The sequence below is a fragment of the Epinephelus fuscoguttatus genome, linkage group LG6 (assembly GCF_011397635.1).
Source record: "Epinephelus fuscoguttatus linkage group LG6, E.fuscoguttatus.final_Chr_v1".
Classification (NCBI taxonomy): Eukaryota; Metazoa; Chordata; class Actinopteri; order Perciformes; family Serranidae; genus Epinephelus; species Epinephelus fuscoguttatus.
In genome coordinates, this window is record NC_064757.1 from 43956893 (window position 1) to 43982669 (window position 25777).

The 25777-nt window shown below is 41.4% G+C and overlaps 1 protein-coding gene across 2 annotated transcripts; it reads left to right on the forward strand.

Annotated features, from left to right (window-relative positions):
* Positions 1-1638: 1638 nt before the first annotated feature.
* Positions 1639-25773, forward strand: LOC125890780 (interleukin-6 receptor subunit beta). Of its 2 annotated transcripts, none has more exons than XM_049579585.1 (15): positions 1639-1882; positions 2680-2784; positions 6868-6979; positions 7737-7870; positions 8094-8224; positions 11322-11481; positions 11683-11765; positions 12545-12767; positions 14639-14839; positions 16551-16649; positions 17001-17141; positions 19056-19181; positions 19556-19640; positions 20741-20822; positions 21990-25773. In XM_049579585.1, exons 1-15 carry the CDS (start codon positions 1810-1812, stop codon positions 22503-22505), a joined length of 2271 nt encoding a protein of 756 aa, XP_049435542.1. In that variant the 5' UTR covers positions 1639-1809; the 3' UTR covers positions 22506-25773. The 2 variants fall into 2 exon arrangements, with proteins under 2 accessions (XP_049435542.1, XP_049435543.1); XM_049579586.1 differs by having other exon boundaries at positions 21993-25773.
* Positions 25774-25777: the final 4 nt, after the last annotated feature.

The following is a 25777-nucleotide window of genomic DNA, read 5'->3' on the forward strand; positions in this document are numbered from 1 at the left end:
TGTGAGTGTGAATGGTTGTCTGTCTCTATGTGTCAGCCCTGTGATAGTCTGGTGACCTGTCCAGGGTGAACCCTGCCTCTCACCCAGTGTCTGCTGGGACAGGTTCCAGCAACACTGCAACCCCATTCATTGAGTGACAGGCTGTCTGCTGATAGTGTGCTCAGCCTCTCAGTCAGATCCATCCTCAGTATAGTCACCAGTGGCTCCTAAAACAAGATGGTGACAGACAAAATGCCAAACCCTGGGCTTTAAAATGAGACTCCACAAATTGATGGGTGACGTTGTGGTAGCTACATCCATTATTTTTACTGTAAAGACAAATGCCCAAAAGAATAGTCCACATTTCTGAAAATGTCTGTAGAGGAGCGCTTCCAGGACTCAAATTGTTTGCTTGAGGTGATCTTTGGATGGGACAATCATATATAGCAAAACTCAGGAAACTCCAAGGCACTCTCTTTGGAAACGTTAAAAAGCCTTTATTGTTATGGCTTGGTCATGTTAAACCTTTAAAAAAAGGTTTTGACTCCCTGATGAAGGCTTGTATGCCGAAACGCGTCAGAGTTTTTAAAGGTTTAACATGACCAAGCCATAACAATAAAGGCTTTTTAACTTTTCCAAAGAGAGTGCCTTGGAGTTTCCTGAGTTTTGCTAGTCCACATTTCTGGTTGGAAGAAGAAACACACCTCCTCTTAAACATCATGAAAGACTTGGATATCATTTTGGATATGCGCAAATATCAGAACACTGACCTTTTCAAGGAGGCAGCTGAAGGAATGAAACTATGAGACTATGGAACTTCAGAACTTTGAAAAATTTCCAAATTTTATGCAAAATAAAAAAAAAGCAACAACAACAGCAAAGAAAACAAAACCAAAACAGCACAAGCGGCATCACCTGGTCCACTTTTCTACATCTGACATTTATTGTCATTAGCATTCATTGTCAGTAGCACATATTGACGTTTGGTCATGGACCTTCTACGTCCAGATATGATGTGCAAGGTACTCCGGATGTGTTCGTTGTTGACGTCCCTGCGTTGTCTTCTTCCAAAATACACTTTGGTTTTCACAGGAAATTTAAAGTTTGCACAGTCACTTCTAAAATAAAGGCACTACGTCAGTACAACAACGCAAATTGACATTTCTTTTCCTCCAACAACTAACGCACATGGTTGGGTTTAGGAAGAAAAGGACAGGGTTTGATGCGAACAAACCGGCTGTGCTGGATTTCGAGGACTTCAGCGTGAGACCGGGTTGGAATAAAGCCAAAAGCTGGAATATTTTGTGTGTGTAACCACAGTCAGTGACATCCCAGAGTCATGCTGTGGATAAGAGAGACAGACTTCCCCACACTGCTCCTCTACAGTATTGTGTTGATTTACGGATGTTAAAATCCTACATGTATCACATTTCGTATCACACATGCATCACTTGTTTTAATTATGTGGACATTTGTGCCGCACAGTTTCATTTTCATGAGAGGCTGTGGGGACAAAATGTGGCCATTTCAAAGGAAATTTACACACACACACACACACACACACACACACACACACATACATATCTGATGGGTGTCACTTGCAGGCATTGTGCAACTTCCTGACCGAGCCGACTTCAGCGCCTCAGTCTGCGTTCTTGCGCTGGCTTCCTCTTTCACCGCTCAATCTTTAACACATCAGAGATAAAACATAACACGTTCTCAGTGTCTAATCATTTACATGGTAAAACAAGGGGTATAAAAATGGACGGACACTTTTGGATGTCTACAATGAGCTGATCTTTGAATACATTGCCATTTTTACCCGTTGAGATGGACGTTTGGTCTCCTAAACTGCACCTCGCTGCGTGGACAGTGATGCGCCTCCTCTGTGTGTTTTCTCATGGTGAGTTGCTCACACCATGAGACAACACGACATGATAAAAGACGTGTATTTCATTTTGCAGCTTGTTTAAATGTTAAACCTTGCATGGTTTTCCAGGAGGGGGTTGGCTTCAGGCGTGGAGACTGAAGCTGTTTTAAGTGTAGACTTTAAACAACTGGTCTCAGATGTGTTAGGGCGTTGATGTGGATTAGTCTTAAAAAATGATTTCAGGGTTCATAATGAGCTTCCAAACAGGCCAAGTTTAATTCAATTCTTTGCAAACCAACAGAAGAGGTTTGATGTGTTTACTGCTCTTTCATTGATACTCCCAGGTCAACCCAATGTACAAATACTAAACTCTCTATGATGGGGGATGTCTTACATACAGGGCTCCTGTTACCTAATGTAATGTGTCTCTTAAACACAAATCCATATTGTCATGTGACCCCCTGTCACTGGATTAATGGGGTTTGTGCCGACCATGGGGTTTTTGCTTCAAGCTTTGGTAAATGTGAAGTAATTTTAGAGGCTTGAAAAGGTAAAACCATCCAGTATTTTACAAATCAATAGAAATAATAAATAGAAGAAATTTGAAAAAGTTTTAATCCTGACCACCAGGTCAAGAGTCACTGTTTAAAATATAATTCAGACAGAAATTCCGCTCAATCATCTTGGTTTAGTTTGTCCAGATCGCCCCTGTATCTTAAAATTAAGACTCCTGGGTGATGCATTTACATTTATTGTGGTTAATTTCAGTGTATCTGTTTAGTCATTCAGAACAAATCAAACTTGCAGTTTTCTGTGTGTTTGTGTGTCAGAGGTGACGGTGAGCCACTCTGACCTGAAGCCGTGTAAGGAGGACAACCGAGTGTGTGTCACTGACAACAGAGACTGTGGCCCTCGACCGCTGGCATCTATACAGAGTGAATACACACACAAACACACACACGTGTACAACTACTAAATATTATAAGTGCAAATTTGACGTACTTGTACTTTACTTGAGTATTTCCATTTAATGCAGCTTTATACTTCTACTGTTGTGGAGTGTAATACTTTTAAGTGATTATGTACTTTTACTTGAATAAGGTTTAAACTTTTACTTAAAGGGCCAAAAAGCAAAATCGTTTCACTGCTAGGTTAGCTGTTGTGCACTGCCCGTAGACCAAAACAAAGTGTATCATGAGCCACTCCTCCTTCTACCTCTGCTCTCCATAGCTGTTAAGTTACTCCAGTAGCCAGTGGCAGTTGACTCGGCTAGTGCTAACACCGGGAGCTAATGCTAACGTTCCTCCTCTTCTCCGTGAGTGAGAGCGATGTTTTAGCCTAGCGGGCAGCTGCTCAAGCTCTGGACATTAACCCATCCCGGTGTTTCCTCCGCAGCCTCCACTTCACCCAGCTTCACTCAGCTGCCAGATAAACCCACTGCTTCTTCCCACTTTAACATCGCTCTCAATCACGGAGAAGAGAAGGAATGTTAGCGTTAGCTCCCGGTGTTAGCACTAGCCGGGTCGGCTAGAGACATCAGCTGCTACTGGAGTAACTTACAGCTATGGAGCGCTTCTATCAGCTCTTCTAGTCACTGAGCCTCGCCTCCATCTCAGCAAATATATTACAAAAATGTAGCCTCGCGGGCTGCCTGGTGGGCTCGCACTACATTTTACAATGCTAATTGAAAATGTTAGCTGGGCTGCCAGGCTAACTCACTTAACACAACCGTAACGCCTGACCCATTGCTGGGACTGAGCCGCTAATAACTCAAGCTCCAGACATTAACCCATCCCGGTGTTTCCTCCGCAGCCTCCACTTCACCCAGCTTCACTCAGCTGCTCGATAAACCCGCTGCTTCTTCCCACTTTAACCTGAATAACAAACCAGGGCTCGGTGCTCCGGTTGGATCCAAACGGAGCCGGGGCAGCTAACTGGCTGTGCTTCCCTCCGGTCATGCTGTGGCTAATGCCTCGCCACCCGCTCCCAGCTAGCTCCGGATTGTTATTGAGGTTAAAGTGGGAGAGGCAGCAGATCTGTGGCAGCTGAGTGAAGTGGAGCCTGAGGAGGAAGCACCGGTTAGCCCCGTTTCGTTCCGTTCTCTGCCATTTAATTTCAAAAATACATGCTGCCATTGCTCACTGGCTGTAGCCTTTTATAGGGAGGGAGGGCCAAGGGCTCCGAGGGGGAGGGGGGGGGGGGGGGATTCACATGAACGTACATGAAGGCGCAGCCGGACCGGCTTGTAAACAATGGGCTGGAGATCAACACAGAGAGAGGGTGTGTGAGGTCATGCTATACTCCAGATGAAATTACACCTCTAGTTCTTCACATAGCGATTTTTTAATTCCTTCAATCTAGAAATGATGAATTTTGCTTATTGCTCCTTTAAAGCTCCGGTGTGTAGGATTTAGGGGGATACATTGGCAGAAATGGAATTTAACTCCCACCTCCCTCCAAAGGCCTACTCCCCCCTCCTCCATTACGTCCTCATTATGTCTATGATAGACTTAGGCGTTGGCAAGGTACCGTTACACTCGCTGTCCGGTAGAGGTTTCTGTTAAGTGCTGTAAAGTTTAATTGATTCAAAACACACATTAAACACACATTAAACATGGCTTAATAGAGACAGTTTCAAGCACATGTACGCAAATCAGCTTCACTATAACTCGCAGTATTCACAGACAAACACTTGTCTCTATTTGGAAACATTTCTCCCACCAATACAACATGCTAACATTATTAGCACAAGCCTATGGCATTTTACATTGTATAAATTAGCCTAGCAGCTAGCAGACTTTTCCTCTACTCATATGAAGCCAGGGACAACAGCAACATGTAACAAAGGTAACATACAAAATTCAGCTCCATTACAGCTCACAAGGTTCACTGACAAAACAACTGTCTTATACTGAACATGTTTTCCAAGCAAATACAACATGCTAACGTTATTAGCACAAGCCTATGGCATTTTACATTGTATAAATTAGCCTAGCGTCTAGCGATCTTTCCCTCTTCTCAAAAAAAAAGCCAGGGACAACAGCAACATGTAACAAAGGTAACGGCACTCAATTTGGCTCCATTACAACTCACAGCATTCACTGATAAAGCAACTGTCACACTAAACATATTTTCCAAGCAAATACAACATGCTAACTTTATTAGTGCCAGCCTATGGCATTTTACATTGTATAAATTAGCCTAGCAGCTAGCGATCTTTCCCTTGTCTCATATAAAACCAGGGACAACAGCAACATGTAATGAAGGCAACGTTACAAAATTCAGCTCCATTACAACTCACAACATTCACCGACAAAACAACTGTCTTATACTAAACACGTTTTCCAAGCAAATACACCATGCTAACGTTATTAGCACAAGCCTATGACATTTTACATTGTATAAATTGGCCAAGTATCTAGTGATCTTTTCCTCTTCTCATATAAAGCCAGGGACAACAGCAACATGTAACAAAGGTAACGGCACTCAATTTGGCTCCATTACAACTCAAAGCATTCACCGACAAAGCAACTGTCACATTAAACACGTTTTCCAAGCAAATACAACATGCTAACTTTATTAGCGCCAGCCTATGGCATTTTACATTGTATAAATTAGCCTAGCGACGAGCAGAGATCTCCTCCTCTCATATGAAACCTGGATAAATCCCTGAAGGAAAAATCACACAATGATTGGTCAGAGTTTTCTTAGAACCATATGAGAATGGTATAATTATGAGTTTGGATCTCTGGTGGAATTTACTTACATTTTAGTGTGCCATCAGCTTATTAATAGCGTTTTAACCTAAACAAAGAAAAATTTCCAGAAAGGCAAGTGTTGGTTTACACATGACAGGTGCTGGGAGGGCAGCTCATCTGCGATTTGCCAAACAGTGTAGAGGAAAAACTGACTTGTAATGTTAAACTGCTTAATTCTGTTTTTTTTTTATTGGTTTTAATTGCCTGATCCATTTCTTTTGGAGAGGAAGAGGAGACCTTTGCGAAGAATTCAGCTCCTGGTCAAAACTTCCTGAACAATGAACACTGAAGAATTCCTAACTGGGAGCTCAGGCTTGCCACATAGGGGAGGTTTCAGCTGGTTGTAATGTGCAATCCTCACAACTAGATGCCACCAAATCTTACACACTGCTGCTTTAAGTAAAAGTATCCCAATACGTCTGTCACTGCTGAGAGTCAGATATTTTGATGTTGGCTCTGTCAGACATATACTGTGTAATTGCCTTCAAGATGTATTTCTATAGAATTTGTTTCATGATATTAATTCAGTAACAGCTGTTGTGGGTGAGTTTGCATGTGGATATTATGCAGAGAAGTCTGGTCACTTTTCTGTGGCTTTTTGCCTAATTTTGACAAAGTGAGTCCCCTTTGAGCTGTGTTCTTCAAATGTTATATTTACAAATCCAAATATTTAAGTCTAAATGGTTCCAATACCAAACAACAGAGAACAGCAGAGTGAAATTTCTTTGCGAATCCCGAGTCAGTGGGAATTTAAACTTCAGGACCTAGTTATCGGGTCAAAAGCATTACCTCATTAGCTGGCTCATAATGTTATCAAGCAAATAAAAGCATGTACTCTAAAGAAAAACCAGAACGCAACACTTTTTTTTTGCTCCCATTTTTCACAATTTGAAATAAAAGATCTCAGACTTTTGGGGGCGGCTGTGGCTCAGGAGGTAGAGCTGGTTGTCCTGAAATCGGATGATCAGCAGGTTGATCCCCGGCTCTTCCGTATCCCTGGGTAAGACACTGAACTCCAAATTAGATTCTTGCACAAGTCCATTTTTGAAAACCCACACCCACTCATGCCTGTAAAGCTCAGTACCAGAACCGACCCATTACCCGTCATTACATCTAAGTCAAAGCCACACCAGGCTGCACCTGTTGATAAAAGTCCTGCGTCCTCCCCACTTCCGTGATTAAACACACACAGGCTACAGTCATTGCCTGTAAACTAAATACTGCTTTCATTAACGTAAGACATGTGTCGTTTCCCTGCAGACACCCTGAACATGTCCTGTGGCTACCAGCATACACACAGATCCATGACATGTGAGTGGAGTCAGGAGTCAAACAGCCACACTAAGTCTCACGTCTCTCTCATCTTCAGCAGGTAAACAAAGGAAGTCGCCTTAATAATGAACTCATTTTGTAAGTTGCACTCCAGGGGCCGTATGCACAAAGCTTCCTGCCACGAAGAGTTGCTCCTAGTGATGAAATTTGTTCTGTGTGCAAAATTATTATGATCATTTTGTTTTTCATAGATTTAGATGCTTTGTGGTGGTTTTCCAGACACTGTTGAAATGTAAATTTTCAATGTATTCTAAATAATGTGCCAATGTAACATTTGGTGGTTTGGAGAGACGTTCAATGCTGACATTTTTCTGGTGATTGGGTTTGAAACAAAACTACACGTTTATGCCTTGACAACTGTTCAATTGAGAATCCTTCTGGACTGTCGTGACAGATCTTGAAGATGGAAATCAGGTGCGATCGATCAAGCTCAACACTTTTTGAGTTCTTCAGAATTAACCCATGATGTCAAGAAAACAAAATCATTTTCTTGTGACAGATTATCTCGTTAACTCAGAGATCCACCTTTTGTTTGCTCGAGAACCGCAATACATTTACCTGTTATCAGAGGAAAAGGCTGTTTAATCTGCCTTTCTCAGCTTCTGTATATAGCCACATACTCCAGCTTTAATCATGTCATATTTCTGACATGTAGAGGGGTCAGCCTGTTAAAGTGCATTTACAATTTTGTGTTGTAATAAAGTGTAAAGATTAAACGACAGATGTGTAATATTGAAACCTAATCCCTGAGCTGGTGATTTAGTTTCAAATTCGCTCCCTTTATTCTTCCTCCTCAGAGAATACAGAGTCTTGTCCTGTCCAGCGATCTTTGCCCCGTTGTCTGTCCTCAGCGTTACAGCCAGGATCAAAAACTACATGACAGGAACGGAGATCTGGTCCCAACCTCAAACTGTCTCTCTCCATCAGGCAGGTCAGTGGCCCAGACATTTCATCACTCCACTACCAAGTAACGACTGTAATGCCAGTTAGTGTTTTTATCAAGCTACAACCTCCAGGCTGAAAAATGAAGCCCACACAGAGGTGGTTAGGGTGAGGCAGATTTAAGAACTGACAGACTGACTATAGACAGATTCTGATCAAGCAATTCTCCCTGCACCCTTTCCCCATGTCCTCTCCTTGTCTCCTCTCCTCAGTCAAGCCCTCTCAGCCTGTATTAACTGTCCTTGGCTCCACTGAGGACTCTGTGATTGTGTCTTGGAGAAGCAGCGGTGACGGCGGCTGTCGGCTTCGCTACAGAGTCGACAGCACTGACACATGGACCCAGGTCAGCACCATAAAAACATACTCCTGAAAGGCAGAATGTAACTAAGGCCATTTACTCGAGTACAGTACTCAGGTACAAGACATTTTACATGACTAAAGTTTACATGAGTATTTTCATGTTATGTAACTTTATATCTTTCCTCCACTACAGCTCAGAGGCAAATATTTTTACCGCACTACATTTGTCCGACAGTTTCAGTTGCTCTTCAGTGACAGTAAATGACACCTCTTGTCACGGAGCTGAGTGGCTGCAGAGATGCTTTGTTTTTATCTCACAGGAAAGTAGAGGATCTAAGCAGTACATCATGAGTACAAATCAACATTTAATATAGCGGCAAAACAGTATTTGTAAATTTATAGTGGAGTAACGGCATCCTGAGCAGAGATCGTATGTGTGCGTGTTGAAATCTGAGCTTCTCCAAGGTCGTGCGTGCATTTTATTGCACGTATGTATCCCATTGGCTAGCCATCGCTGCTGCTCTGCACTTTGCTCATATGGTAGTTACCACTGATACTGGGACGGCATTATCAAAGAAGCTGTTCACCATCCTGTTCCCTAAAATGTTCTCATCCCAGCTTGTCAAATACTGATGCTTTGTCAGTGGACCTACAGTACATATCTAAACATGACACTAGGTATCCTGCATCTGTTTTAGACTCTCAGAGCTGGCGTGTCAACACTCTTGTTACATGGATTTTGTCTTTTGAAAATACACCTCTGTTTCTGCTCCTTTCATGCGCACAGTCTTTTTCAAAATAAACCTACAATGTTGATAAAACACTCCATTTTTAGGGTCCGGGCAGCTAAGCTGCCAGGACACTATTGTAATCCTAGGTATTCTTCTTCTTTTTCTTCTTCTTCTTCTTTAGAGGAAATCATACTTCCCATGGGTGAAAACTCACCAAACTTTGCACAAAGGTCCAGTCTCATGCCAGATATCCTCAGCGGTAAACTCAAGCCAATAGTCCTGATGGTGGCGCTACAGCAAGCGTCTAAAGTTCAAAAATTTGAAAATTCATAACAAATCAACCATACGTGCTACAACTTCACAACTTTCATCAAACTGTAGCCCCAATACTGAAGAAACGTTTGTACATTTAAACCTATTAAAAATTATGAAGTTCATCACTGTTTTTTTCAAACACTATAAAACTTCTTAAACCTATCTCCTCCCACAATTTTTGCTCAGTTGACACCAAACTTGCTACAGAGCATCTTCAGCCTGTCCTACAAAAACTATGTTTCTTAGATTTTTGATTTGTCAAAAATTGAGCCTACAGTGCATCAAAATGTTTGACTGTAAACGGTACTGTTAACATATACATGCAAATTCTTGCTAAATAAATCTTCAATGTTCAGGAAAAAAGACAAAATTCTAGAGTCATGGTAGATGATGTGTGGCAAATTTCAGAATTTTATCTCAAAAACTGAATTTTTGACAGCATTTTGAATTTTGCTGTAATGTGAACAATTGGAGTCAATGTAAAAATGGCAATTTTAAACATCAGTTTTTCACTTATGGAGCAAACCAATCATTGTTAAAATAAATTACCAACATCTCCATGCTGTCTAGATGCAATATGTGTATTTTCAGATTTTTGTCTTCATAAGCGAATTTTTTTTACAGTGGTTTCAAATCTGCCTTTCCATGCACGGCTGGCTGCTTTCCTACACAACAGTGAATGGCTTAATCAATTTGTGAAGCCACTGTTGAGTTGCTACTTGCCAATTAGCTCAGGGTGGTAGATGACTGTCTTAGGTTCCAGAGGTTGCGGGTTCGAGCCTCAACTGGTGCAGAATCCACATTGCAATCTAAACATCTTAATCATCTTCTTGTGCTCCAGTTTATTGCTTAAAATTGCCTGAGCGTGACTGATCACTGTGCAGCATCTTCAAGTCTTCTTCCTGCTAGAAAATCTGCCTTCTCATGCTTGAAAATAAACCAAACTTTACACAAAGATCCAGTGTCAATACTTCAGTGTGAAACCATCTGAAGCTTCTCACTTTGCACATAGCTCAACTAGTTAAACATCAGTTTTTCACTTATGGAGCAAATCAATCATTGTTAAAATAATTTACCAACATCTCCATGCAATATGTGTATTTTCAGATTTTTGTTTCAATAACTGAATTTTTTTTACAATGGTTTGAAATCTGCTTTTCCATGCATGGATGGCTGCTAAACCTGCACGTCTGGCTTAGTCAATTTGTGAAGCTACACATGAATTGTCACTGACTAATTAGCTCAGTGAGATAGAGCTTGATTCTTAGTCTCAGAGGTTGTGAGTTCAAGCCTCAGCTGATGCAAAAGGCAGATTGTGTTGCTAAATTCCTAAATGTCTTCCATTTCTTCTGCTTGTTGCTCAGAATTGCCTAAATATGCCCGGACCCGACCCATCGCTGCGCAGCAGCTATAATTAGGTTTATTTTTTTTAGGTTTAGGCAACAAAGATCCGTGGTTAGGTTTTGAAACAACATCATGATTTGGCTTAAAATTCACATGAGAAATGAACAGCAGGCTCCAGAGTTTGTTGACCCATCCATCATCCCTCCCACTCCTCCCTATATGGACTTTGTTGCTCTTTATATCATGCTGCATGGTGTGTATCATACTGCCGGGAAAGGGGGCCTCTGTCTACAAATGTCTGATGCCAACGTTCCCTGACAGTGCAGTGCAATTTGTTGAGTTGGATGCTTGACCGCTGTCTCTAAAACTGACACGCCTGGTGAGTATGATACTGCTGTGAAAGGTGCCTTCGCGTGTTGATCTCTGACATTGACACGACTGACAAAATGGCAGTATTTAACAATTTGAATGTGCGGACTAACACCATTTTTCATGACCGTTTTAGTGTTGCCCTCGGTTTTGACTTTGGCACCATCTTTTTCTGGAGCTAAGGTGTTACTGACTCAAACCAAATGCAATCATATATCTGTGTTTAGAGGGAGAATGGAGAGCTATACAGTCACCTTACAGAGTGTTATAGCAATAATACAGAGCACCTCACTTAGAAATATTTTTGAAGAATGTTTTTAGGTGACATTTTGATTGAGTCAGCTGCCACTATTTATCTCTTGTGCTTTTTTTGGTTTCCAGGCTCTATATTTTGTCCCTGCCCAGGAAGATCAGACATTGACCTACACGATCCAAGACCTCCTGATGTCTGCCATCTACAGGGCTGCTGTGGCCTGCAGATCTAAGTCAGGCATCTGGGGTGACTGGAGCTCTGATGTCAGTGCGAGGACGCTAGGCAGGGGTAACTGCTTGCATTCATCAAGTTACAGGCCGGGGACTTTAACAACTATGGGGGGAACACTGAGAAGAAGACTTACTTAATTTACTGAAATACTTTCCCAGCATACCTGGTACTACGACAAAATAAGCCAGTGGTATTAAATCAGTATTTTTGAGCGCTGTAGTTAACTAAGGCTGGAAATCTTGTGCTTTTCTTTCCCAGTGCCCTCCAGGCCTCCAGAGGTGTGTTACAGAGTGGAGAAAAATGACTCTAGTGGATCTTTTCTCCTTCATCTCATATGGAAGGTACACTGGAAATACTTTCAATAATCATCTATAAAGTAGCTAGTAGCTTATAACAGCTCGTAAAAATGTTCTCAAAGTCCTCTCTTGACTTATCTTTGATGGCCAGTGATCTTCAGGGACTCTTCAAGCACAAGCAGCATCACTAAAAAACAGAGACAGATTTGATCTTTGCAACAACCAGTGTCCAAAAAACATAAGATGTTTAAATATGTCAGAAATATTGCACATTAATTAGACCATTATCTCTTAAATCATTAGCTGTGTTTGTTTTTTGGTAAACATTTTTCAGCAACCAAAAATAGAATCTAAATTTGAAGTGAATACTAGACTTTTTTGTCAATCCATAAAAACAAAATGATAATATGAAAGAGCGACAATTGAACTAATTATTGGTTAAATGCAAAATCTTATTGAATTTAATTGGATTGCATCTGTCACACTGTAGCTGAGCTCCTGATTAGTAAAACTGCATCCTCCTGCAAAAATAGTCTTTGAGAGGTGATTTAGCTGTTTGACCCAGTGTAACGTTGCACTAATAAGCAGCATCTGACATTTCATAAATGTTATGTCTAGAGGTAGAAAAAAACAGATTTAAGGATAAATCACTGTAAATGTCACTATAACAAAATGTTCACTGACATAAAACTCAAATCAACTAAAATTTGACAAAAAAAAAAAAAAACTCAGACCGAAACTAAACCAAACTCAAACTTTGAAACGATTGTCTCTAGACAAATGTGATATGAAACATCTTTTGCAATCATCCTGTTTCTCTGCAGGACCTTCACCTCCGTGATGCCAGAAGTCATATCCTTGGATACCAGGTGAGCTACGAGCCGGTGAAGAGGCAGCCGCTGCAGGACAGGTTCATTCAGAACGTCACAGAGGTGATGGCGGTCCTGGTGGTGGAGGAGGGGGACTACAGCGTCACAGTTACAGCCTTCAACATGGCCGGCTATGGACCTGCTGCACATCTCTGCATTGACACACAAAGACAGCACAGTGAGTGCCCAACACTGGTTATAACATGGAAATTGATCATTGTGTTAATAGTCCTGGTGATGTGTTGAGGTGCACCAAGGAGCAGAGGATTTCTGAACATTTGTGAGTCCATGATACTTCAGAGCACATTATATTGACTAACATGCATTTCCTGAAGACTTACCCATCCCTAACCTTTGCCTCGATCTAACCTTACCAGAACCTAGAAGGCCCAGTGTGTAGGATTTAGGGGGCTATACAGGCAGAAATGGAATATAATGTAATGAGTATGTTTTCTTTAGTGTATAATCAGCTGAAAATAAGAACTGTTGTGTTCTCCTTATTTTAGAATCATGTGTTTATATGTACATAGAGAGTGGGTCTTAATTCATGGAGATCGCCATGTTGCACTGCCATGTTTCAACAGTAACCCAGAATGGACAAACCAAACACTGGCTCCAGATGAGGCCATTTGAGTTTTCGCTTTTTCGCTGCAGTAGTAAGAAGCCCATCTGCAATGTGCTGCGCCAGAGTTACAATAATTCAAAATGTAAAATTGCATTATTCACTGTTTCTAGCGGATTAAATCACCTGGTCTGTTTGTTTTGGAGAGAAAGAGACCTGTGTGGATAATTCAGCTCACAGTAAAAACCCTCTGAACGTCTAGCTCTTATGTTATCGGAGAGATAAAGGTGACTACACATTAGCATGTGTTGGACCAGCGACATGCCAAACTGCATCAAAAATACATGGATTTGTAGGTGAAACTGCGTTATGCGGTGTTTTACCAGTTTAAATCACTGTGTTTGTTCTGGAATGGAGGACACCTCTGTGGATAATTCGGCTCACAGTAAAAACCCTTTGAACATCTGGATCTGAAAAGGTGAGCACACGTTAACTCATGAGAGAAACACGTTGAGGGCAAGCCTTGAGAGGCCAAATAGCTTCAGAAATGCACTGATTTGTAATGTGAAACTGCTTTATTCAGTGTTTTTAGTGACTCTAATCACCTGGTCCATTTGTTTTGGGGAGGAAGAGACCTCTGTGGATATTTCGGCTCTCGATAAAAACTTCCTGAACAATGAACACTGAACACAGAATTAGAAATGGTTGCAATCTGCAATTCATCGCTAGACGCCACCAAATCCCAACTAAATCTTATACACTTCATCTTTAGCCAAGTCTTCAGCCTAAGATTTAATCATTTATATTATGGGGACTTGTGTTTTGTCTCTAAAAGGAGGCGAGTCCCCACAACATACTGTGTGGATTGAAGTCCCCACAACGCCAGTAATACACACACACACACTCACACACACATGTGTACAGAACTATGTTTATCTATTAAATTGCTAATTATCATTATCATCCTGTAACTTTTAAACGGACACTATCAGATTTAAAACTTGCAATCTCCACTTAAGCAACATCCTGTTTGTTTGCTATCACAGAAGGGTGCGACCGAGCAGTGTCATGATGCTCTGATAAAGCGTTTTGCAACACAGCACCGCTCTTGCAAAGAGGATCAAACCAGGTCGCCCACCATTTTCCTCTAGAGAACAGAAAGAATCTCAAACTGCAGGGTGTAAGATGGTGTTAGATGGCAGTTAACTCAAGGCTGTGTGGTTACAGCTTACATCTTAATATATCTGAAGTATTTTGCTTGTTGTTCATGGATCTCTGTGATATACTCTTCTGCCCCTCTCCCTTGTCACCCTGCAAAATGATGGATTGTGTGTGATGTGTTAATGTGCTTGGAGGCATCTCCAAAAGTAGGGATTAAAAATTTGTCAGCTGGTTCCATGATGTTGGTATGTCGGTGTCCGTGCTGGTTGTAGTGATGAAGATGCAGCTGTTTTTGTCACCACTAACCCTGTTGTTGTTCTCTGCAGCCCCCCTGTCAGTCAGAAACTTGTGGGTTTCCAGTTCCCTCCCAGCTGTTAAAGGCCTTCTGGTGCAGTGGGAGAACCCCCCAGTCTCATCCTCTGTCCCACCTGTCAGTCAGCTTGCTGTTCAGTGGCACTCTGAGACTCGTCCATCCACCAGCCGCTGGAACACAGTGGACAACTTCACCACCTCCACTGTCATACAAGGTGCAACTCATTTATTTTCTGAATTATACATTTGGGAAAATAATATCCAAGTACACCAGGCTGTTCTCATGCCTATGTCCTTGGACACTTTGGCACGTCCCCTGGCATGTAATATCGATACCAAATGCACGCTTTAGTTTCTTTATGAAGTGCCTGTCTAATGTAAACCCATCTGCGGCAATACTTTATGCTAAGAGCAACTGACATAGTACATAAAGAGAGAGGAAGTCCATGTAAAGCAGGCAGGAGTGGTGGTGTGGGTGAAACATATCTGTATCTATTGACAAGGTCTACAGCCTGATTTATTTTCTCCCTCTGAGCCTGTCTTTATAAAACTATGTACTGAGCCACGCTGTTGTTGTTTTTTGTATCATCTTGTGGGATTTATTGACAGTAACAAAAGTATAGATTAAAGAATATCATCAGCCTCGGGGGAAATCTAAACACATGCCTCAAAACTGTATTTTGCATGCTGTGCATCAGGTTTCTCTGATTTCCGCTGTAATCTAACACCATCTAAAAACTGCTCTGTCACATGAAAGCCATGTGGTTATTCTGATCCATCAGCTTGTGGCTGTCAGACTCTTGTTAAAGCAAATGGCCACTTTAGAATGAAAATACAGACAGTACTCGTGCGAGACTTGAGAACTAGCACCACCACTAGCCATCAGCTAGTCTCGCGCGAGTCTAACAGTCCCTTGGTTAAACTCCATCCGCTGTCTCTTAGGCGATGTAGCTACGAGCCAACACAGTTAGGAAATGTTTTGGGCTGCAGGGCTGAGTTTCCCAAAATATGATCCTTCTTAGCAACGTTGTCTTCTCTGTGGCTCAGAAAAACTACACTGCAAAAAAGAAAAGCACCTAGCGCCCTCTAGTGTCCCCGCTCAGTCATCTACAGCTAGGACGTACTCAAGAGTATAGATGACACTAGTGTGCGTGCGGGAAGGTCATGGCGTGATGGCGAGCCAAGACGAGAGCCCTAAGTCAAGTTTTTTTTTGTGGGGGGGGTGGGGAGGAACTAAAAAGTTGCTTTTCTCAGTAACGCATTACTTTTTGGTTTAAGTATCTGAGTTACTAACTGAGTTACTTTTTAATGAAGTAACTAGTAACAGCAACTAGTTACTATTTTTCAGTAACTAGCACAACACTTGGATTACGACGAACGAGCCGTTCTGACGTTTTTGAAATACATTAGCGGAGTTTTATTACATTTTCAAAATGTGGGTTCCATGCACTTCAACTGTAGCTGTTATTCCGGCTAGCTGTTATCCTCCATTACCCCGAACGAGTTTTGTGGATTAAAAAACTTGACTGGACTTCTTGTCGGCATGAGGGTCACTAAGTACTGTCTGTATTTTCATTCTAAAGTGGCCATTTCCTTTAAGTTGCTGTAAGAAGCAAAGTCTCTCTGCAGCAAAAGTCTTCCAGCAGAGAAAAGTGATCAAAAGATGCTAATGAAAAATAAAAGTCCTGTCTCGAACACAGGCCTGATTTACTCTGTAGCTGAGGTGAATTAATATTAAAAGTATATGTTGTATTCACAGCATGTTATGCATATCTAACTACGATAAGATAAGATCAAACTTTATCCCACAGCAGCTCAAAGCACAGACAGAAAAAGGAGGGTGACAATGTTACTTGAATAAAAGAAAATTAAAGATTAAAAATAGAAAATATGTGTGTGTGTGTGTGTGTGTGTGTGTGTTTACAGACGTTGACCCTGATGAGTCGTACTTGATCAGTGTGTTCCCCATCTACAACCAGCAGTGTGGATCTCCTCGGTCACTGCGTGCCAGTCTGCAGCAGGGAGGTAACATGGGGGTGATAATGCTCCACACCAGAAATAATGTTGGTATTGCACATTTCTGTAAACCACTGATATGTTACATTTACATGTTATTATAAAGTGAACAAACTTCAGGTTTCAGCAGCGCTGCGGTGAACATGTGGTTAAGTTTTAGCACGAAAACCACTTGGTTATAGTTTGGAAAAGATCATGTTCTGGCTTAAAACACCAGGTTTGGCGCCACAATCCTGACAAGAAACACAGCAATGTCTTGGTTAAAAACCAACGGCTGTTTGTGCCTAAACGCTGTTGGCAGAATCATATTTACAACAGAAAGAGAAATGAACAAGACATATTTTTTTTGTGTTTTCTCAGCTCTGATGGAGGCGGTCCAATTGAAGGTGATGGGCGTGACCAAAACCACTGTGACAGTGATGTGGGTGTGGCAAAGAACATCTGGACCAATGAGGGTGAACAGATACGAGGTGACGCTGAGCAAAGACTCGGAGAAACAAAGTAGGTTTACGTTTTTATTTTTACACAATTTCAAACACATTAAATAACAAAAATAGTGCAGCGAGAGGCAGACGACCGAGTGGGCTTACTGAAAGCTCTACCTAAAGAAAGTTCAAAAAATTACACAGTTATAAAAAAACACTGAAATATTAATTTAACATAAAATAATATGACAACATAAAAGTGATAGCAAACTAATACATATATAATACAACAACAACAATAATTTAAACACATAAAAGCAGAAAAATGTGTGTGTAATGTGCATGAAAGTGTTAATGCATCTGTATGTACATGTAAGTATATACGTCAGTGTGCATGCATGTGCACGTGTGTGAGTGTTGCGTGACGGACCGACAGAATGAGCTGCTCCTCCGTGTTGTGTCCATCGCGCTGCCTAGTGGGAATTCACCTCCAATTGTGTCTTTATATCAACTTTAAGTTTAAGTTTAAGTTTATTTACTTTATTAATCCCCCTGAGGAGAAATTCAATGTTTTACAAGTAATTCACTTCACCACAAACTGTTTTATTCGCATCTGGAGTGAACACAATAAATTGAAACTAATAAACATGGATACATGGACAAAAATACATGACAAACAACAGTTAAATGTTCTTTTTAGCAGCTTTTGTATTTATTCATAGACAAACAGTTTTTTGCCAGGTGGGAAAAGCCATTCCATAATTTGGCACCCCTAAATTGTACTGAAAACTGACCTCTGCATGTGAGAAGTTACGGAGGATGAAGATCTGAAAATTGTCAAGTTACATAGGAATGAATATTCCCCTCTCTTAAATGTGTCTTATGAATAAAATCACAGACTTGAGAAGTATTTATGTCATAAACAATAAGAATCTGAAGTTTGTGAAACAGGCGCAGATGAGATGTAAGGCTATGATTGGCTGGGTATTTCTCACAAAACCTTTCTGGAGGACCAACGTTTTGTGGCAAGTTGAAGGAAAAGTACTCACCCAAACTATTTCAATAATTTAGACTGCAATGTGAAGTTGGGAAACAGTTTGTGGTAACAAGATGACTAATCTTCCTCATTATACCAATAGGTTAACAGAAGTTTTCTTCTTAAAGGAAATGGCCACTTCAGAACGAAAACACAGACAGTACTTAGTGACCCTCATGCCGACAAGAAGTCCAGTGTAGTTTTTTAATCCACAAAACTCGTTCAGGGTATCGGAGGATAACAGCTAGCCGGAATAACAGCTACACTTGAAGTGCACGGAACCCACATTTTGAAAATGTAATGAAACTCTGCTAACGCATTTCAAAAACGTCAGAACGGCTCGTCCTTCGTAATCCAAGTGCCCTGAAGCCACGGCATGCAAAATTGACGAACAGACATAATTTACTCCACTTTTATAGCATCATTTCTCACCGTGGTCAGTTAGCCTGCCCTGCAGGTGTAATGTGTTTACATGGCAACTCGCACAAGACTAGCTGATGGCTGGTGGTGGTGGTGCTAGTTCTCAAGTCTCACGCGAGTTGCCATGTAAAGACAACACTTTGCAGGGCAGGCTAACTGACCACAGTGAGAAATCCATTTTGTGGATTAAAAAAACTACACTGGACTTCTTGTCGGCATGAGGGTCAGTAAGTACTGTCTGTGTTTTCATTCTGAAGTGGCCATTTCATTTAATGTGCAGCAGCATCTGTCAGTGGGTTTACCTGTATCTTGAGAGCTAATTTTAAGTTACAGTACTGGAATGCTAAAAGTGTTTCTAGACATGAATCCCAACTCAGTTTCTGGCTAAAAAAACATATTTTTGTCTTATGAATAGAAATGATGATTGCTGTTAAGTGTCGAGTGACATTACTATTATCATTAAACCCTTTATTTAAACATCTAGAAGTTGTCTTTTACTATCTGTAACTTCAGAGCATGGTCTCTGCTCTCCAGCTCTGTCTCTGTGGCCGGACCAATGTCAGCACACCTTCCTCAACCTGACACCCAACACTGAGTATACTCTTCGCTTATTGGCCGATGATGTTTCCAGGAGCCTCATCTTAGTGAGAACAGCCTTTGGTGAGTTCAACCCATGACATTCAGAATGGCACTGACTTAGCTTTCTTGCTTTATGCTTACAAGCAATGATTAAACTGACATCTAAAATAAAATACTGGTTTTGCTTTTTGGTTTAAGAACTTGACTTTTCAGTTTTTATCATTTTATTTGTGATGATGTTGTATGTGATCTAAAGCCTGGAAAATGACTTCTGAAGAGTGGAAATTACCAAAAAATAAAACATGAATAAAACAATAATAATATAAATAAATCAGTGCTTTAGGTGGCTCAGGGTGTCAGTGTTCTCCTCACTGGTGTACTGTGTTATCTACAGTGTGACTTCAGGTCGAGGAGAATAAAAACATTAACATTAGTAACATGTTTCTTCATTTCAGATGAGGTCCCAGCGGTGGCTGCAGTGACTCCTCTGCTGCTGTTGGCTGTTACTGTGTTCATCATCTCCATCCTGTCCAGGACTCTGTGAGTCAACACACAAATCACGTCACATTACATCTGAGGGCTCCAATAAATATCACAGGGATGCACCCACTGCTCTGTCACTACACCATACACAGTCAGACACGCACAGCTGCTTATTTACTGCTGAATCACAGCTCACAACTCACACCAACGGCTGAAGCTGCTCCGATGTGAGTGTTTTTGCTGCTAGCGAAGCATCCTGGCGCTGACTATTTCCTGGAGTTTATGAGACTGTTGCTCATGCAGCATTTGAAGATAACTGACCCTTTGCTAAGCCCCGCCCCTTTGTGATGGTCCAACAAGATGTCAGAGTAAGCATGGAGCCCACACTGTTGCTAACTGCACTCCCTGAACAAATAATATCATATATTTGGACAAATGAAACAGTGATTCCAGAGAGAAGCAGACAGAGGGGTCTACAGTGTGTGTTTGAAGGATATATCCAGGATGTCAAACTGACTCAGCAGCAACAACAGGTTAAAAAGACACCTGGACCTCTGCCGCTAGACGGACAGGGATCTCCGGGGGTAGTCAAACAACGTTCATCTGTGCACACTGTGATGACACACAGCTGGTTGAAAATGAGCAAAGTTTCCCTGCTTCCCTTCACTGGTTCCTGTACAGCAGGGTCAATCTTTATTTCACTGTTATAATCATTACAAAGCAAAAGCAGCATGTGTATACATTCAGTAGGCTATATCTTCAGTAGCTAGCTAGCTAACCCTACACTTTTCAGGGACTGATTTTGGAACAGGGAAGAAACGGTTATCTTTTTCCAACCTCTCCAGGTAACAAGTATCATTAACACACGACGTGCCCCAGACACAACATTTAGCTCCAAATCCACAACACCAGCCTGAAAATGAAGGAAATCTGAAACGACTGCATTAGAGTCAATGGAGCACAGCTGTGTTGTTGTCGGACCCTGGTCAGAGCCGACCAGATGCTACGTTATGATTGGCCAGTCTGCATCCAGACTTAGTGAAGGGTCAATTGCAAGCATGGCTGTTTACACATATAAACTATTACATACACTAAATTGACTTTCTTACTCCAGCTCCTCTTAAAGTAAAATTCATTTCTTTTTTATGACTGCGCAGGTACAAGTCGTACTTCTTCCCGCCCATCTCCAGCCCGCGGGGCAGTACGACAGGCAAGTGGCTGATGGACCCAAACCACCAGGTGAGTTTGGTTTATTATGGTGTTATTGTCATTTTGTTTTTAATCTCATGTTCAGCTTTTCAGTGATGCTTGTTTTATGGTATGTGTTGCTGTTGCTGATGTGTTTTTAATATTCTTTCGTGCTCAGTTGTGCAAAGAAAATTCCCCTCAGGGACACAAAGGTTTCATTCATTCAGACTTCCTTAAAACAAGAAAGAAATCTGCATCTTTATTATTATTTGCTTTCTTTCTTTTTCTTTTTTTTTTTTAAAAAGTCTCTGTGTCCTAAAACAACACCGAATAAAGCAGGTTTACTTTTTGTAAAAGGGGATTTTGCTCTCTGTTTATGCCTTGAAGAAGGTCAGTGACTCTAAGTCAGTGTGCGGATGCTCTTTTCAATGATTTGTGATGGTTTTATAGCTCCAGCACCTCAATGAAGTGTGATAGCTGGTGAGTGAGGTTATTTTTTTGATTTTTAAAAATAAATTTTCTCAAAACAAGTTTATGGCAGATAGATTGGTAATGTTTTGCAGCATGGAACGTGGAGTCATGAGAATAAGAAATTCCCTTTAATTCAATGATTTATAATGACATAGGTCAGTCATTGTTTTAGTATGATGTTATTCATATTGGCAACACATTATAGGATCCATTTTTGTAATCGGGCATTATTTAGCTCCTAATTTTCCTTCTGTCTAGGGGGGAAATATGTGTCTTTTCTTAAGCTTTATGATGTTCAACTGACCCCAAAAAGTCTTGTTTTTAAAGGGATACTTGAACAGTTTTCAACCCGCTCTGTATAATAACAGTGTAGGAAGCTTGTGTAACTGAACTACAGTAAGCTTCCCTCCATCTTACCAGAGCTCAGAGCTTACTGATCATTTGCCAGCCAAAACCTGGTAGATGACACAAATCCAGCAGATTTCCACTTGCCTTTTGGGCTGTTGCTTGATCTACAGATTGTATTTCTGCACCACTACAAACAGAATACAAGCACAGTAAGAGAGCTGCCTCCCTCTCGAAAACTGAAAACCAAACTGAGCTTGTTTTTTACCAGCTGGTCGACGTATTGTTTATTGGCCTTTATTGATCCGGTGTGGTGCAGTGCATTCTGGTAGTTTTTGGTTTTCTACCTCTTGAGCAAAAGCAAATCCAGTCTTGTTTCTCTGTTGTCTCTGGTCCCTTCAGCAGAAAACTGCAGGGAGGAACATCCTGGACATCGAGGACTTCCAGGTGACAGATGTACTCGGAGAGAAGAGTCTCATCACGGTCGGTTTGACGTCCCAGCCCTCCTCAGAAGAGGACCTACATGAAGACACCTCTCTGCTGTCCATCAGCCACCTCATCATCAAACTGTCAGCCCTGGAACTGGACCCAGAGTATATTTCTGATGCTCCAGTGGTCACACAGCACCCACTGGTTTCTCTCCAGCCCTATCATTCTGACTACCCAGTGAACTTCCATCATCCCAACAACCAAGAGGCAAACACTGCCCTGCTGTGTCACACACGTGAAGCCATCGGCCACTTTCCTCAAGAAGAGGAAAAAGGCGGACAGGTGGACTTATCTGAGCCGTCACATCAGATACACGCTGTTGTGAAATGTCCTTTTCTTGACTTGATTGCTAAAGGTCACAGTGTTTATCACATGACCTGTGAGGACGATTACTTAGTGAACTCATTTCTGGAAAAAACAGAAGTGTAAACAATGAGTGGACAATGTCCTTGTTTGATCTGTCAAACTGATTAAAACTGTTGCTTAAGCACAAAAAAACTGCAGATGAAGACTGAATCAACAACTTCAGGGCTGCATGTGGGAAAATAAGAGTTGAAGACTGTGAAAACATGCTCCCTGTGATTATAACATCTGTCACACTGCAGAAAAACTAAACAGAGAACTGAAGCTGAGCGCACACAATTTGTACGATTTTAGTCCATTCCTGACCCGATTGGCACAACTCATTTTAGACTTTCACTAATAGCGTCCAGCTGTCAGAGCTTTCAATGAATTTGTGATATGTCAGAAATGTTGGATGAGAGATTCCCCAAGAGCGGCTTTTTTTCTCACCTTGCCTGTGTAAAGTGGCGAACAGAGTGTCTGAAAGGTGCCATGGCAACATGACTCGGCATATGGACAGAAAATATGAAGGCCAGGTTGGTTGAGCCGTGTTAACAGCATACGGAGCCATACACATGCAATGTCTTTAACCGCCTGGAAAACACAAGGTTGGGTGATATGGCCGGTATACACTGTGCGATTTTGGGCTGTACCAGACGAAAGATGACCATGGTGGGAGAAACGTGGCGATATCTTTGGTCGTGGCTCTAAAACAGTGGTCTTACGTCGCACTGTGAGACAGGTTCAAGGACGGCCGTTGTCAACGTCTTGTGAACATAGATAACCGGAGATAAAATTCTGACAGTGTCAGAAATTTAGGATGACTATCTCACAGTGTGACAGCTGCTACAACCTACATCTACTTATCAATCAGAAATGCAGCCCGAAATGACGCAATGGTCACTGCGACACTGGCACTAAACCCAAACAAATGATCGCTTGCCATGGAGGTAAAACGAACAAAAAGAAGTGTGTGGAACTCCCAGAGAAAGGAAAGTTTGGTGGAGCTGTGGCAGCAGAAGCCTTGTTTATCTGATGTTTCCTCCAGCTGCTGTCATGGCCGCCAGAAAAAAGACGCTACATGGAAGGAAATTGCAGAGGAACTGCAACTTCGCTGATGCAGTGCACGGTGATGACGTTGCATATTGACGTACGTCGTAACCTGCGATTCAGTAGTAAACAGCCATCATACAATCTGCACACATCAAACTTGACATCGTACCAAAGTTTATTAGATCCACGTCTCACAGTGTGTCATGCAGTAGTCTTATAAGATTGCTAAAATCGCACAGTGTATAGAGGACATTACTTTTGTGCCTTTTGTGAGCCAGCTTTCAAGAGCGTGGCGACAAGCTGCGTCTGAGGTTACTAAGCAACCTTAATTAATACTGTATCATAGCCTATTTACCTGAAATCCTGAGTGCAGAGCTGATCTTCTTTCAGGCGCTGTTTTTAAGTGTGTGGTCGTGTCCTCTGTGAGACAGTTGAAAAGCTCTGGCAGCCCTGCACTGACACGATCAACTTTTCCATATTGACCACAGACTGATATTTACAGAGGAAGGGAAAGATTTCTGTCAGCTGTGATTGGTTGTCCCTTGTAACATGACAGGTGGTATGCACTGCTGCATTCCAAAAGCTGAACTTGGTTTATCTCGGGGTACAGCAGTCCAGCCCTAAAAAACAGGCGCTCGGGAACACGTGTGCCACGACAGCATTGCTCTGGCTCTCAAGCATGCCTGCTGTGCGTCTTCATTAGAAACAATGAATTTGAAGGCACACACACGGCATGTTTACGGCCCCGATTCAAGTGTCTATGATGTTCCCTCCCCCTCCCATCATGACCAAAAGAAACAGCAGTAATGCATTATTGTAAACTGCACTGGTGTAACGTTATAGACCTCCATGCAAGCAAACTTCGATCTGTACGGTGCTTTTCAACAAATCTTTATTTACAAATGTCTCCATTAATCATGAGCTTTGGCTTTAGATCGCAGACGACTGACTGGTACAGTAGGAGTTGGAATTGACCTTTTGCTAAGCCCCGCCCCTTTGTGATGGTCCATCAAGCTGTTGGAGCTAGCATGGAGCCCACACTGTAGCTATTTGCACTCCCTGATGAAATATTGCCATATCTATGGACAAATGAAACAGTGATTCCAGAGAGAAGTAGACAGAGAGGGTCTACAGTTTGTGTCTGAAGGATATATCCAGGATGTCAAACTGACTCAGCAGCAACAACAGGTTAAAAAGACAAAGATAGTTAGTTAGAAGCTAAAACCTACAGATCACAGTGTAATAGTAAACCATCACATCATCTGGATATTGAGTTAGAAGACAATGAAAATAAAGGGAAACTTTGCCAATATTCAACCAGCTGTGTGACATAATCCTACAAATCAGCTGGATATTACTCTCTTCATCAGAATAGCAGTAATCACCATAATTATTTGGTATCCTTGTCCTCGCTAATATTTTCTGCTTTGCTTGTGATTATTTTTACTCAACTGGTGTCAAAGAACTTGTTGAACTTCTGGTTTCTGGTTTTGGTGAGAAAGCTCTCACACAAACCTCATAGTGTCTGTTACAGATCATTTTTGTTTTATATTTGTCCGTGTATTAATCGATTGTCATAAACTTGCTAAATATTACAAAATTTTCTTTGTGTAAGGATGCTGTGCTCATTTTTTCTCTTCTTTCTCTTGTGCAGGTCAGGGTGAATTCATGTCTGTTAACATCCACTTCATGCTGTCGGTCTAAGATCGACTTTGTCAGCTTCAGCTGTAACTTAGCCTACAGTTAGCATGTTAGCCTACAGTTAGCTCCTTATCAGCTAATTTCCAGTGTTACAATTGGTGATGTTTCTCAAATATTATTCAGTACTTTATCAGGGTCACCTTCATGTTCCCAGGGTCCTATGTCTCTTGAAATAAAATAAAATAAAATAAAATGAAATAGACAATGGTAAGCACTAGCTTCACAGATAGCAACAGAATGATGCAAGATATGTGTTTCAAATGTAGTTTGAAAGATTAAAATCTGATCAGCCAGTGTGAAGATATTAAAGTCCAAAGTCAAGAAAACAAATTTAAGGGCATTGATTTCAAAGAATATCAGTGGGTTGTGATCTTTACGTGAATTTTAACATTTTGACCAGGGGGAAACACCCCACCCAAAAACATGACAAAGAATAAAAAACCGTTTGAAAGATCTCCTTAATATGTCATATTACCAGGATACTGAGCTGGGAAACATAGATACGTTCCCCACTTTATCCCATTAATGTTGCCACAATAACCTGCTAATATAACACGGAATGCTAGCTTAATAGCATGTGGCATAAATGCAAAAACAGACTCCAA